At 38.1% G+C, this 12,734-nt stretch overlaps 1 protein-coding gene across 1 annotated transcript in view; it reads right to left on the bottom strand.

Annotated features, from left to right (window-relative positions):
- Nucleotides 1-12,734, bottom strand: part of CD109 (CD109 molecule) — a 147,645-nt gene that overhangs the window by 76,320 nt on the left and 58,591 nt on the right. The window contains exons 6-7 of the mRNA XM_011942956.1: nucleotides 6,214-6,253; nucleotides 3,918-4,002 (exon numbers count right to left, since the gene is read on the bottom strand). Of these exons, the coding sequence (XP_011798346.1) occupies nucleotides 3,918-4,002; nucleotides 6,214-6,253 (125 nt within the window). The remainder of the gene's footprint in view (nucleotides 1-3,917; nucleotides 4,003-6,213; nucleotides 6,254-12,734) is intronic.

The raw sequence follows: 12,734 nt of genomic DNA on the forward strand, positions 1-12,734 counted from the left end.
ATAAATCTTTCACTCCTAGAAATCTGGACTGGCCCATTAACTGCATGCCCAAGAAACTTTGCAGCTTTAAAAGATTTTTAAATGTCAGCTGATAGTGCAATCACCATGGTCTATTACTGTATGCTCCGATATTAGCCAGGAAGGTTTATTAGACCATAGATTCTGGAGCACCAAATGTGTTCATGGCTGTCAAAAATTGATTTTTTGCAGAAAAATTTAAAATAAGAATAATTTTTAAAATCCATAGTACCAAACTTAGTTTCTGGTTTTTGTTTTTGTTTTATTTTGCTTGTTTGTTTGAGACACACTCTCACCCTGTCACCCAGGCTGGGGTGCTGTGGCATGATCTCGGCTTACTGCAACCTCCTCCTCCAGGATTGAAGAGATTCTCCTGCCTCAGCCTCCTGAGTAGCTGGGATGACAAGCGCACACCACCACGTCCAGCGAATTTTATTTTATTTTATTTTTTGAGACAGAGTCTCACTCTGTCACCCAGGCTGGAGTGCAATGGCATGATCTCAGCTTACTGCAACCTCTGCCTCCCGGGTTCAATCGATTCTCGTGCCTCAGCCTCCCAAGCACTTGGGATTACAGGCATCTGCCACTACACCCTGCTAATTTTTGTATTTTCAGTAGAAATGGAGTTTCACCATATTTGCCAGGCTGTTTTCAAACTCCTAATCTCAAGTGATCCACCCACTCTGGCCTCCCAAAGTGCTGGGATTATAGGAACGAGCCACCTCACCCAGTCCAAACTTAGCTTCCTGAGTCAAGTATCATTCTCTGCTACTTTTCTTTCTATGTATTAATTTTATCCTCTCTCATTATTGGAAAGTCTTTTCATGTGAAGAAGAGGCAATACATTTTACTGCCAGAAAGCCTTTTTTAAGGACATTTCCTGGGTTGCTTCTATCTCTATTGTGAAATGCTGAGCCAGACACGGAAGTCAATTTTGCTTGGCAGTCTATAAATCATAGCAGTAAACAGCTGCTTCCTGAATCCATTAACTGAACACAGAAACAGCCCCTCATCTGGATCAACTCAACTCAAAAGCAAATCTTAAAATATAGCATATTCCAAACTAAGAAGAAAAAACAAATCCACGTTCCAATGCCGCACACTTCCAAACAAAATCAGTAAAGTCAGTGGAAACCCTGGTTAGCAACCTTAGCATCAAATTCATTCATTCAAGAGTCTTCAAAACCTGACTCTACTTGTATCGTGCTAAAGATTAAATAAAAGCAAAACTAGAATGCCAGGATATTGTATTTTAACAGAGTTATATCACATGATAGTAAAAGGATCTTTAAAATCCAAATATAATTTAAAGTACTCTCAGACACAAAAATTTTAATTTTGATTTTAATGTGAAACAGATTTAGTTTTCCAAACACCAAGCTGGCTGTAATAATTGTGAAACAAAGATACAATTATTGTCCCAAATAGAACCTGGAAGCATTTGGGATAAGTTAATCACTCAGAAAATAAAAGCTTGACTAATTTTTAAAAAGCAAATCAGGCCAGGAGTGGTGGAACATGCCGGTAGTCCCAGCACTTTAGGAGACCAAGGCAATAGTATCGTGTGAAGCCAGGAGTTCAAGACCAGCCTGGAGAAAATGGCAAGACCCCATCTCTATAAAGGAAAAAAAAATTAGCCAGACATGGTGGCTCGCACCTGTAGTCCTAGCTACTTGGGAGGCTGAGGTGGGAAGAGCGCTTGAGCCCAGGTGTTCAGGGATGCAGTGAGCTATGACTGCACCACTGCACTCCAGCCTGTGAGAGAGTGAGGCTTCATCGCTTAAAAAAATAAAATAAAATAAATCAAAATATTCTAGGATAGTATCATCAACAAAACAAGGAATTTTTTTCTCTGAAAGCAGCCATAGCACGAAAAAGGACAAAAAGATTATAAAATAATACCTTCCCTTCTGATCAGTGGTAAATGAAAAAAAGAAAAAGAAAACATAAAAACCCAAAAGGACAGGCTTTGGAGAACTTCCAGAGACCTGAAAACATGGAGGTTCCTGGAGAACAGCGTGCTCAGAAAGGGCATGGAAGCTCCGTGTTGTTTCCCACATGCCTCGCCCAATGCATATCTTCCAGCTCTTCATCTCTATCTATTGTAACATCCTTTGCAATAAGCCAGCAAAGTGTCTTCCTGAGTCCTGTGAGCAGCTCCAGCAAATTAGTCAAACCCAAAGAGAAGGTGGCAACTCCGATTTATAGCCAATCAGTCAGAAGTACAGGTGACAATCTATTACTTGTGAGTGGCATCTGGAGGGGGGGCAGTCTTGGAGCAAGTTGTCATCTGTGATCTGATGCTGTCTCCCAGTAGATAGTGTCAGGCTTGAATTGAACTAGAGGAGACCCCCTGGTGTCCCCTGCAGAACTGATTGATTGGGTTTTGGTGGGGAGAAATCACTTCTTCCTGACCAGAAGTCACAGAAGTCTTCTGTGTTGATTGTTGAATGCGAATATAGGAGAAACTGAATTTCTTTTTTCCTATATCCACAGAACTCCAAATACCTGGCTTTTGATTTGGTATGAAGACCTTTGCTGTGCTACATACAGCTTAGAGCTGAAATCTTAAGGGTCATGCTCCTTATCTATTTGTTCTTTCCTTTTTTTTTTTTTTTTTTTTGAGACAGTCTCCATCACCCAGGCTGAAGTGCAATGGTACAATCTTGGCTCACTGCAACCTCTGCCTCCCAGGTTCAAGCAATTCTCATGCCTTACCCTCCCGAGTAGCTGGGAGTGTGCCACCACACCCAGCTAATTTTTGTATTTTTAGTAGAGATGGAGTTTTGCCATGTTGGCCAGGCTGGCGTCAAACTCCTGATCTCAAGTGATCCACCCTCCTCAGCCTCCCAAAGTGCTGGCATTACAGGTGTGAGCCACTGTGCCTGGTCTATTTGTTCTTTCAGTAGCTATATATTGGATACCTACTCCACAGCTGGCACTGTAGTAGGCACCAAGGTGCTGCAGTACATAAGACATAGAGCCACCTTCAGAAAGGTGGAGGAGCAAACAGCAGCACTGTGTGACTAGTGTTATGAGGGCTATAAGGAGGGTTGGGGACGAGTAGTAAGCCTTGAAATTACCTATGTAATGACCTATTAGAAAAAAGCATTTTACATTTTTAGAAGCTAAAGTAAAATGTGAGAATAGAGTTTGGGACAGTAGAGAATGGGCTGGAGTAGAGAAAGGTGGAATGTTTCAAAAGACGTGAATCCAGAAAAGAGCCCTGCAAAATAAACTAAAGAATCTGAACTTCACTCTCAAGCTACAAGAGAAGAGTCCTTGAATTACTTGAGGGCAATCCCAGCCTGCACTTCAGAGAACCATTAGTCTGGAACTCTGACGACGCTTTTTGCCTCAGCAAAACAAAATGCCACGCGTTGTTCAACACAGTGAGTCAAAATCATGACAGTAACCATAGATCTGTTGTGTTAGGTGGGTCGGAAGTCTCTGTGTTCATACGATGGGACGTAATGGATAAATGTGGATTATTTACTCATCTGTTAATTGTAATAAGGCAACATATTCTCTCCCCCAAGAGCTCTATCTCCATTATCAGTGGAAAAAAACAGAATTTAAGTAAAGATAAGTTACCTCAATTCCATGTCATCTGAAAAAAAAAGTGCTATCTATAATATAAATCCCTTAATAAGTCTAAGAAAGACACTAGTCTATGGGAAACATTTTAGGACTGGGTCAGCTTGCAAGCAGAGCGATGGATGCAGAGAAATGTGGAGATCTGTCCCAGGCTTAATTATTTATTAGAAATAGTCGTTTACTGTCCACTAAGGTATTTTAATAAGCAAAAATTACCCAAATATTCTGAAGTATATAATCAGCTTTTGGTCAAACAGTCTTATAATGGTTTCGAGTCATATCAAAAGAAAAATGACACTTACTTTGCCGCGATGGTACCGTTTAAATGCTTAGAATTCATAGAACAGTATAATGGTGTCTGCAAAGTCACTTCAAATTTTGGTAATACTGGAAAAGAAAAGCAAGGGTAAATCTTTTAAAGAATCTACTTCACTGTCATCTTCCACTGAACAAAATGAAAAATAAAATTGTTCTGAAGGAGTTGATAATTTGTACTATTTGAACTTAAATTCATTAGAATCCAAATACATGTTAAGACAGATGAAAAGCCCTTTGTTTCACCCAAAACTAGAAATCCCTAGTTTGGTCAGCTTTATATAATTAAGGTATGAGGCTGGGAGCAGTGGCTCTTGCCTATAATCCTAGCACTCTGGGAGGCTGAGGCAGGTGGATCACCTGAGGTCAGGAGTTTGAGACCAGCCTGGCCAACAAGGTGAAATCCTGTCTCTACGAAAAATACAAAAATTGCTGGGCATGGTGGTGCGCACCGGTAATCCCAGCTACTCAGGAGGCTGAGGCAGGAGAATTGCTTGAACCCAGGAGGCAGTGGTTGCAGTGAGCTGAGATCATGCCACTGCACTCCAGCCTGAGTGACACAGTGAGACTTCGTCTCAAAAAATAATAATAATAATAATAAAGGTATAAACTATTTTATAAGTACTAATACTACAATTGATACAAATCACTCCACCAGAGTAAAAAATGTGTGTTTCTTTCCAGTCTATAAAACTTTTTTTCTATAGTTCTCTGACCAAAGAAACAAGTCACTCTCATAACAAGTCACCTCACCATTCAATTAACATAAGAGAAGTATCAAAAAAACCAAAAGGTCAACAATATAGGGCAGACCTTCAGCTCCAATCAAGGCTAACGGCCCTGAATGTACCAAGACACTCCTAAACTCTAGACCAGTCTAGGACAGGGAGACCAAAAAAGTCACGAGTCAACTATGAACCCCCCAACCCCCACCACCAAGGAATTCCAAATGCCTCTTCCTCAAACATCACAGGTTTGCAATCAATTCCCCACCTCCACTATACCTCATGCAACAACATACAACCACCCAGTATACCACCACAATAGGATATAAAGATAGCCTATAAAAATGTTGGTCCCCTATGATTTATTCTTCTAGATCAGGGCTATCTAAAAGACATAAAATGGGAGCCATATGTGTAATTTTTCATTTCTAGTAGCCAAATTTTAAAAGTAAAAATAAGCAGGTGAAATTAATTTTTATATTTTACTTAACCCCATATATCTAAAAGATTATCATTTCAACAAATAATCAAAATTTAAAAATGGTTATTAATGAACTATATTTCTTGCTTTCATTTTTCTTGTACTAAGTCTTTGACATCTGGTGTCTCCATTTGGACTAGCCACATTTGAAGTGCTCAACAGCCACACATGGCAAGTGGCCCCGCTAGTGGAGAGCACAGTTACAGATCAGACTTCAGCAAACTATGACCAGCATGAACCAAGAACATTTTTTACAATTTTTAACTGGTTGGAAAAAATCAAAAGAAGAATATTTCATGACATATGAAAATTATATGAAATTCAAATTTTCATGCCCATAAAATGAAGTTTATTGCATCACAGCACCCATCATGTACACATTATCTTTGGCTGCTTTCATCCTACCAAGGCAAAGTTGAGTAGTAATGACAGACACATATGGCCCACAGAGCCTGAGATATTACTACCAGTATATTATAATTTCTACTGCCTAAATAAAACCTAATCTCGAAAAGAAGCTCAAATCAAATGAAGAACTCCATGTGTAACCTCAAAATAACTATTCAAATTATAACTAATACTAAGATCCTATGCTTTCACTCTCATCTCTCATTCCTCTCCATTCACCAACAAAATAGATGGGTTCCACTGTTTTTATCTATGGGTTTCTAACTGATATTGTAAGTATGGCACCTGCAAGAAAAGGATTTACCTGAAAAACAGACCATCTTTACCAATGCCAATCAAATGAAAAATATGGAAGAGAATTTGTTAAGTATTTTTAAGTGCAACATTTTAAATATTTTATGATCACGACGAAGTAGAAAAATAGAAAAATCACGTTGTGCATAAGACTAGCATAATACAACTACAAGTGATTTTTTTCTACTTTTTTCTGTATAATGAGATTTTAGAAATTTTGCAAAGGAAAAAAAATGTTTAGGCCTATAAAAAACACCAGAATTTTAATTCCATTGATATTTTTACTTCAAATAACACATCTCTTAAAAATTTCTCTAATCTCTGCTGAAAGTAACAAATGCTTTTTTCTTCCAAAGTAGGTTGAGGAACTCTTACCATATTCTGAAACCTGAAATGATTGATAATATGTCTGGTCCTATTGGGCAGGGGGGAAAAAAAAAGACAAGAAAATATAAGAGTTTTTATTTATTTTGCTTACTTGCATAAGACAATTTAGAAAATTAATTTTTCAATTACATTTATAATGATACAATGAACAAACCTGTTTATTTTCATTTATGGAAGTGCATTTGTAGACAACTGCAGCATGAAGCCTGTAAAATTTCAGGAATTTTTCTTGCCAACCCGTTAGCATAAAAAGGTGACCTATCTTTATAATTCATTGCAGGTCATCTAAACAAACTGCTTAATCTGACTTCCATCATTTGTGAAATAAGAACTAGATTAAACTAGATAATTCAGGAATTTATGAAGCAAGGATAACACAGGTCAAACTAACAAATAACTTCAGATTTGTTTTGGATATCACTATCAAAAATTAATGGAGAAAGTGAAGTTGCACATAACTCAAATACTTATAAATAATTAAGGATGGAAAATCTTCATGGAACAACATGCTTTACCTTTCCAATTCCTTGAATTATTTTCTACTATAATCCTTAAATCAATATATCCTATGCTGTTATAATAGATACTGCTAATTATTTCCTTTTCCACAATCAACAAGAAAGCATGTGGGCTATTACCGTATCATTTATCTAACTCTTCATATTTCTTCTTCTGTTTTTGTTTTTTGAGTCTCACTTTGTCACCTAGACTGGAGTGCAGTGGCACAAACATGGCTCACTGCAGCCTCAACCTCCTGGACTCAAGTGATTCTCCTGCCTCAGCCCACCAACTAGCTGGGACTACAGCGGTGAGTCACCAAGCCCCGCTAATGTTTTTTGTTGTTTTTTTTTTCTTTAGTAGAGATGGGATTTTGCCATGTTGCCCAGGCTGGTCTCAAACTCCTGAGCTCAAGCAATCTGCCCACCTCGGCCTCCTAAAGTGCTAGGATTACAGGCGTGAGCCACCATGCCCAGTCAACTCTTCATATTTCTAAATCGTTCATTCTAAATCAAGGTAGCACAATAAATAGAACCTCTCCAAACTGGCTATGTAATTCCACTAATGAAATTTGTATTGTAAATTTAATTCCCAAATTTATCAATTCAAACATTGAGATGTAGCTATAAAATAATAGCTTTTGTTAACAAGTACCCTTGGTTAATCTAAAGCATCTGTACACCAAGAAGTTATTTTTTAGTCCTAAAAGAAGGCCATAGCTCACTTCAAAATATAAAACAAATATAATCACTAACATGCTAACAAATAAATTGTGTATAAATTGACTTCAACATTGTCATGTAAAGAAGATCCCATCTTTGGTTAGCTGTTGTTGAAAAATAAAAATTTAAAAAAAGAAAAGGAAATCTCAAGAAATTGTGTTGTTTTGATCAAAGTCTTAAGGAATTTCATATTTGTGGTTTCCATCTCAAATTGTTTCATATCATATAATAACATTATCAATTACATGTATTTGATTCATTTATAAGTTCTAACATGTCATTCTCAAAAGTCAAATCAAGAAGGTAATTTACCTATTATCTGTTTTCCTGATGAACATAGTAATGCTAGTCTTTAAGTTAGTTTTTGCTTTATTACTGAGGCCAGCACAGGCAAGACTATGGAATAAGTAACAACTACGATGTTTCCGTTTCTCAAGTTTCATTCATATAGCAAACATTAACTGAGTAAATACGACATGCAAAACACCATCTGAGGCTCTATAAATCACAGTCCTCAGCATTAGAGGGTCTAGTGGTGGAGACAGACATAGTCAAGAACGATAATTCAAGACTGACAGGGTCCTGGGGTTTCATGCACCGTGTTTTTGCTCTAACTCTTGCCTATTCTTGACTTACATGTACTTCCATCCCTCCCCATTTTCCAGGGCTTCGCTTAAATATTGCTACTTCATTTTTTGATCATTTTTGTATCCCTCATAGTTTATCCCTTGGGGTGCCAACCTAGTACAAAATAAGTGCTCAATAAATGTGTGTTTGATTAAATAAAAATTATTGGCTTTTACAAATATAGGAAATCAACTTACTTATTTGAGCCTACTTAAAACAACAGCCTGAAACTAAGTTTTAGGTCATCATTTGTTTAACACACAAGTAGTTTACATTAGATTATATTTGAAATGAATTCCATCTCCCCTCCTCCTCCTACACTGCCAGTCCCTGATCAGTCCTGGATTTTCCATCTTTCCATTGACCATCTCCATCCCCTCACTCAGTCTCTAAACACTCTTGTCTTTTGTTCTCTTGGTACTCCTAAATATCTCTCTGACCCCTTCCTTGTTTCCTTTATGCACCTGTTTCTGATCCTTAAATGTTGGCCTTTCCCATGCTGAGCCCTCTTCCCACTCTTCAGGCTCTCATCAGCTCTCAGGGTTTTAACTGCCATTTCTAGCATAAAGACACCTAAATCCTTATCTCTATCCCAGATTGAGACTCAAATCCACCTGCTAGACATCTCCACCTGAATTTCTGACAGAATGTCCTGGATTTATTGATCTGGATTTAGCCTCTTTCAAATAGCTTTTCTTGATTGCCCTCTCCCCATGGTGGGTTAGATGCCCCTTCTCTCCTATAATATCCTGTCTATAACTCAATCATCTTGCCTAACACAATATACGATAATCCCTTGCTTCCTGTCCATCTCCTGTAAGAGACTATGAAATCCTTGAGAGCACAGAACCTGGTAAAGCATGCCTTCAACGTTTGTTAAATAAACATAAGTATAAATTAATAAATGAGTCAATTCTTGTCCCCAGTCTGGTTCTTACAGTACTCAATAAATCAGCCTCAGTTATCAGGCAGCATCTCCTGCAACACGTTAAAATAATCTTCTCTTGAGAAGGATCAAACAACCCTGAAGAGGCGAATGATCCACAGAGTAACCTTAACTCTCTGCCCTTTACGTGGAAGGAACATGAACGCCCCAAGGAGTGGAAGCATCCAGCCATCATAGAAAACCGAAGAACACAAAGGAAGAAAAGTTTTTCTTTTCACTGACATTTTTAATTGTTCCAATAAATCTAGAAAACATTTTGTAAGTGAATGCTGACAGCATGCTTTCTACTACACAATGTCTTCCCAAGGTGTTTATAAGTGGTAAAATGCAAATCAACAAATAAATTATTTTACTGTCCAAGGGATTTGAAAAGCAGAAATGAGTTTTGTAATGTCCAGTGTATTGTCCTTTAGGCAAACAGGCCATACCAATTTTCAGAATTGATTGAGTTGTTTTAATGAAATATATAATCAAATACAAAAGATACTGAAATATTTAAAATTAATAATAATTCAGAGAATTAACAGCCATTTATGCCATATATAACCACAAAAACACCGATACTGAGTACTTTCATTAATCTAGAACAGGGATCTGCAAACTTTTTCTGTAAAGAGCAGGATAGTAAATATTTTAGGCTTTGCAGGCCATATGGTCTCTGTCCCAACTACTTAACAATGCTGTTGCAATGCAAATGTAGCCAGAGACAATTTGTAAACAAACAAGCACAACTATGTTCCAATAAATCTTTATTTACAAAAAACAGGTATCAGGCTACATTTGGTTTTTCTGCCAGGGTTTGCTAACCTCTAGTTTAAAAAAAGAATAAAATGTATTCCCAAACTGTTCTGTTCATTCTAGCTGAACTAAACAAAATTTTACTAAACTTTACTAAAAACATGGAGCAAAAAATCCAGTCCTTTTGTAAGAAGTACAAGTTTCTCTTACTAAACAATTTTCCTTCAGTTTTGAAATAATTTTATCTGCTTCAAAATGAGTATTTGTGTTAACTGTAGTTCATCAAATATAGTTTATGCTCATTCACTCTGCCAACAATTGGAAAAAGGCTAACCTGAAGGCTTAAATACTTGGGCAACATGTCTTTTAAGCAAACACCTCCCCAGGCAAGAGAAGCATAACTCATGTCTTCTGAGCTCTTCTTTCCCCAATATGGTCACAGTTCCATGAGGAAAGCTCTCTCCTAAAAACCTGCTCCGAAGCACATGTATTCACTCTCTGTTTCTACTGGATGTAAGCCTGTCTTGATTAGATTTTCTAAATAACTTCTAAAGCAGAAGTAGAAAATAAGAGTCAGCAGGTATTCTTAGCAACCTCTGTAATTTCTCTACCTCTTGTCCCTGAGTTCGTAATTCATTGTGAGGGTGTATGTTACAGAAATTAGACAAATGAAGTTAGAAAGAGAAAACACATTATTTTTACCACCCTTTTAAGAAGTATGCTATGCCTAGAATACAAATTGAGACACGTGAATTACTAAAACCATCTATTTCAGTTACAGAATTTTTTTCCCTAACCATGATGCCATCCAACTCTTGAGTTTCTATTTTTAACAAATTTGAAGAAATATAGCATATTCCTTGACCATTAAAAAATACATTTTAAAATGCAGGTCAATTTCTTTCAACTCTTGCTTCTGGAGGAAAAAGCAATGCCAGAATCAAAACTAAGGTGCTGGTTGGATTATTTCTGCTTGTTCATTATGTTCTTTTATGGTCATTTCAGTTCCCTAATAGTTTGTTTTAGCGCTACTCTCCAGTGTCTGGATGTACCTTTCACTTAAAGATTAAGAAAGGCACTGAATTTGTGAAATCTGCACATAACGGGAGGTTAAAAGGGAACTATGTCAGACTCAGTTTTGCATTTGTCCCCCAAGACAATAGATGTCAACTATGTCCACCTTCCACAGGTGAAGGACTACCATGTAGCACTTGCAAAGGAGGTTTCCTAAAACTGGTTTTGTAACTTTTAACCCATCACCAAGGTGGAAAGGTCACGATAAAAATAAAACTAGAAGGGAATTTCAGGAGAGAGCTTTCAATGAACTAGGAGTGGCACACGCTCCACCCTGGGGCATCAGGTAGAGTTGCTTGGCCCTCATTTCAAGCCCTAGGGAAAGGGTCTTCCATAGACAATGCAGACAACCGGGTATGTGTCCCTGGGAGCATCCTCACGCTGTCAGTGAGTAGGCTCTTGACACACCTGAAAACTCTAAAGGGTATAATATTGGTGCTGACAGTGTCGAGCTAAGAGTGTGCTATGCTAGAAGTGGTCTGCATCTCCTGAGTGTTGAGGATCAGAGAAAGCATGAGCATCTTCCCTCAACTAGACATGCCAAAAGAGCAAGTCAGCATGGGACTGCTCTCTCTCCTGATCAAAACAGCCTTAGTAGGAATAAGGCAAGCCCTCAGAAGAGGGAAGCTGGAGATGTGTGATCTAGATGCCCAGGAGCTAAAGAATGAGTTATGAGCTGCCATTTGGAGGAGACAGATTCAAAAGCATCCAGGGTACTTAGGATGAAAGACCTCCCAGCAATCTTAAGGGTCCTCCTAGGAATACAGAAAGGAGTTTTAAAAAGAAAAAATGTTAGTTTTTCCATTGACCTCCCAGAGAGGTCTGATGCAGATGACAACAGTATTACATTGAACTATTAAATTGCCATTTTTGTAGGACAAATATTAGCAAGTTCACATGACCCATCCTTATACATCAGATGAGAATTTTGTTACCCTTACTTCTCTTTCCTCCACCCAATTCAATCTGGAGGAGTCAAAGGCAGCCTAGTGAGTCGGAGGCAGGCATCCAGACCAAAGAAGACCCAAGCTGGAGAAGGGAGCATTTTATTTTATTAGACTGGACATATTAATCACTGAATGTAGACCATTTGCGTGTATGAAAGTAACCAAACGTGACAGGACCTTTTGTTACCAAAGAGTAACCATAAAAATGATGGGATTTTTCCCTGCATTTTATCCAAGGAGTAGAGAAGAATTCATCCCAAAGAACAGGACAAAATGGTACAAGAATAATGTGTTTTTTTACTTCACCTGCCAAGTAATAAATGTTCAACCTCACAGTTACACATAAAGAACTGGGCAGGAATACGTTAAGTAAGAATAGGAATACCATAACATAAATGAAATTATATTGCTGCTGCCTCCACCAGCTAATCATATTAATTCTCTCCTTCCTAGAAACAGAAGTTGTAGACTCTTGTATACAATAGCCTACATTACATAGCTATATTATGTATAGCTATTTATGTGCTTTATTGCCCTTGAAATCTGGATTCTGCCTCTCCCATTTCACTGGTACTAGAAGATGCTCAGTATGCCACATTGCTTTCGTCTAACCGCCCGTCACCTTTCTCAGGCCTCACTCTCTTCGAGGCCTTTGCAGCACCTGGAAAGTCACTCTCTCTGAATCTCTTCCCCTCTGCTCTGTGCTTGAACTTGCTGGCTTTTCTCTTCCCAAAACTGGCTGTTCTTTTTCTGTTGCTTTGGATGGCTTCTCTGCTTTGCTCCTAAATGTGATTTCTGATGGCTCAGTCCAAATACATCTAGCTCATACCACTCACCCAAACTGAGCTTCCATCCCTGACTTCCCTAGAACTGATCACGGGTGATTCTCCCAAAGACCCAGCTTGAAATTCTCAGGCACCTTTTGCTCCTCTTTCTCCTCTGCCCAGTCGAAATCCA

The sequence above is a fragment of the Colobus angolensis genome, unplaced genomic scaffold (genome assembly GCF_000951035.1).
Source record: "Colobus angolensis palliatus isolate OR3802 unplaced genomic scaffold, Cang.pa_1.0 Scaffold213, whole genome shotgun sequence".
NCBI lineage: Eukaryota > Metazoa > Chordata > Mammalia > Primates > Cercopithecidae > Colobus > Colobus angolensis.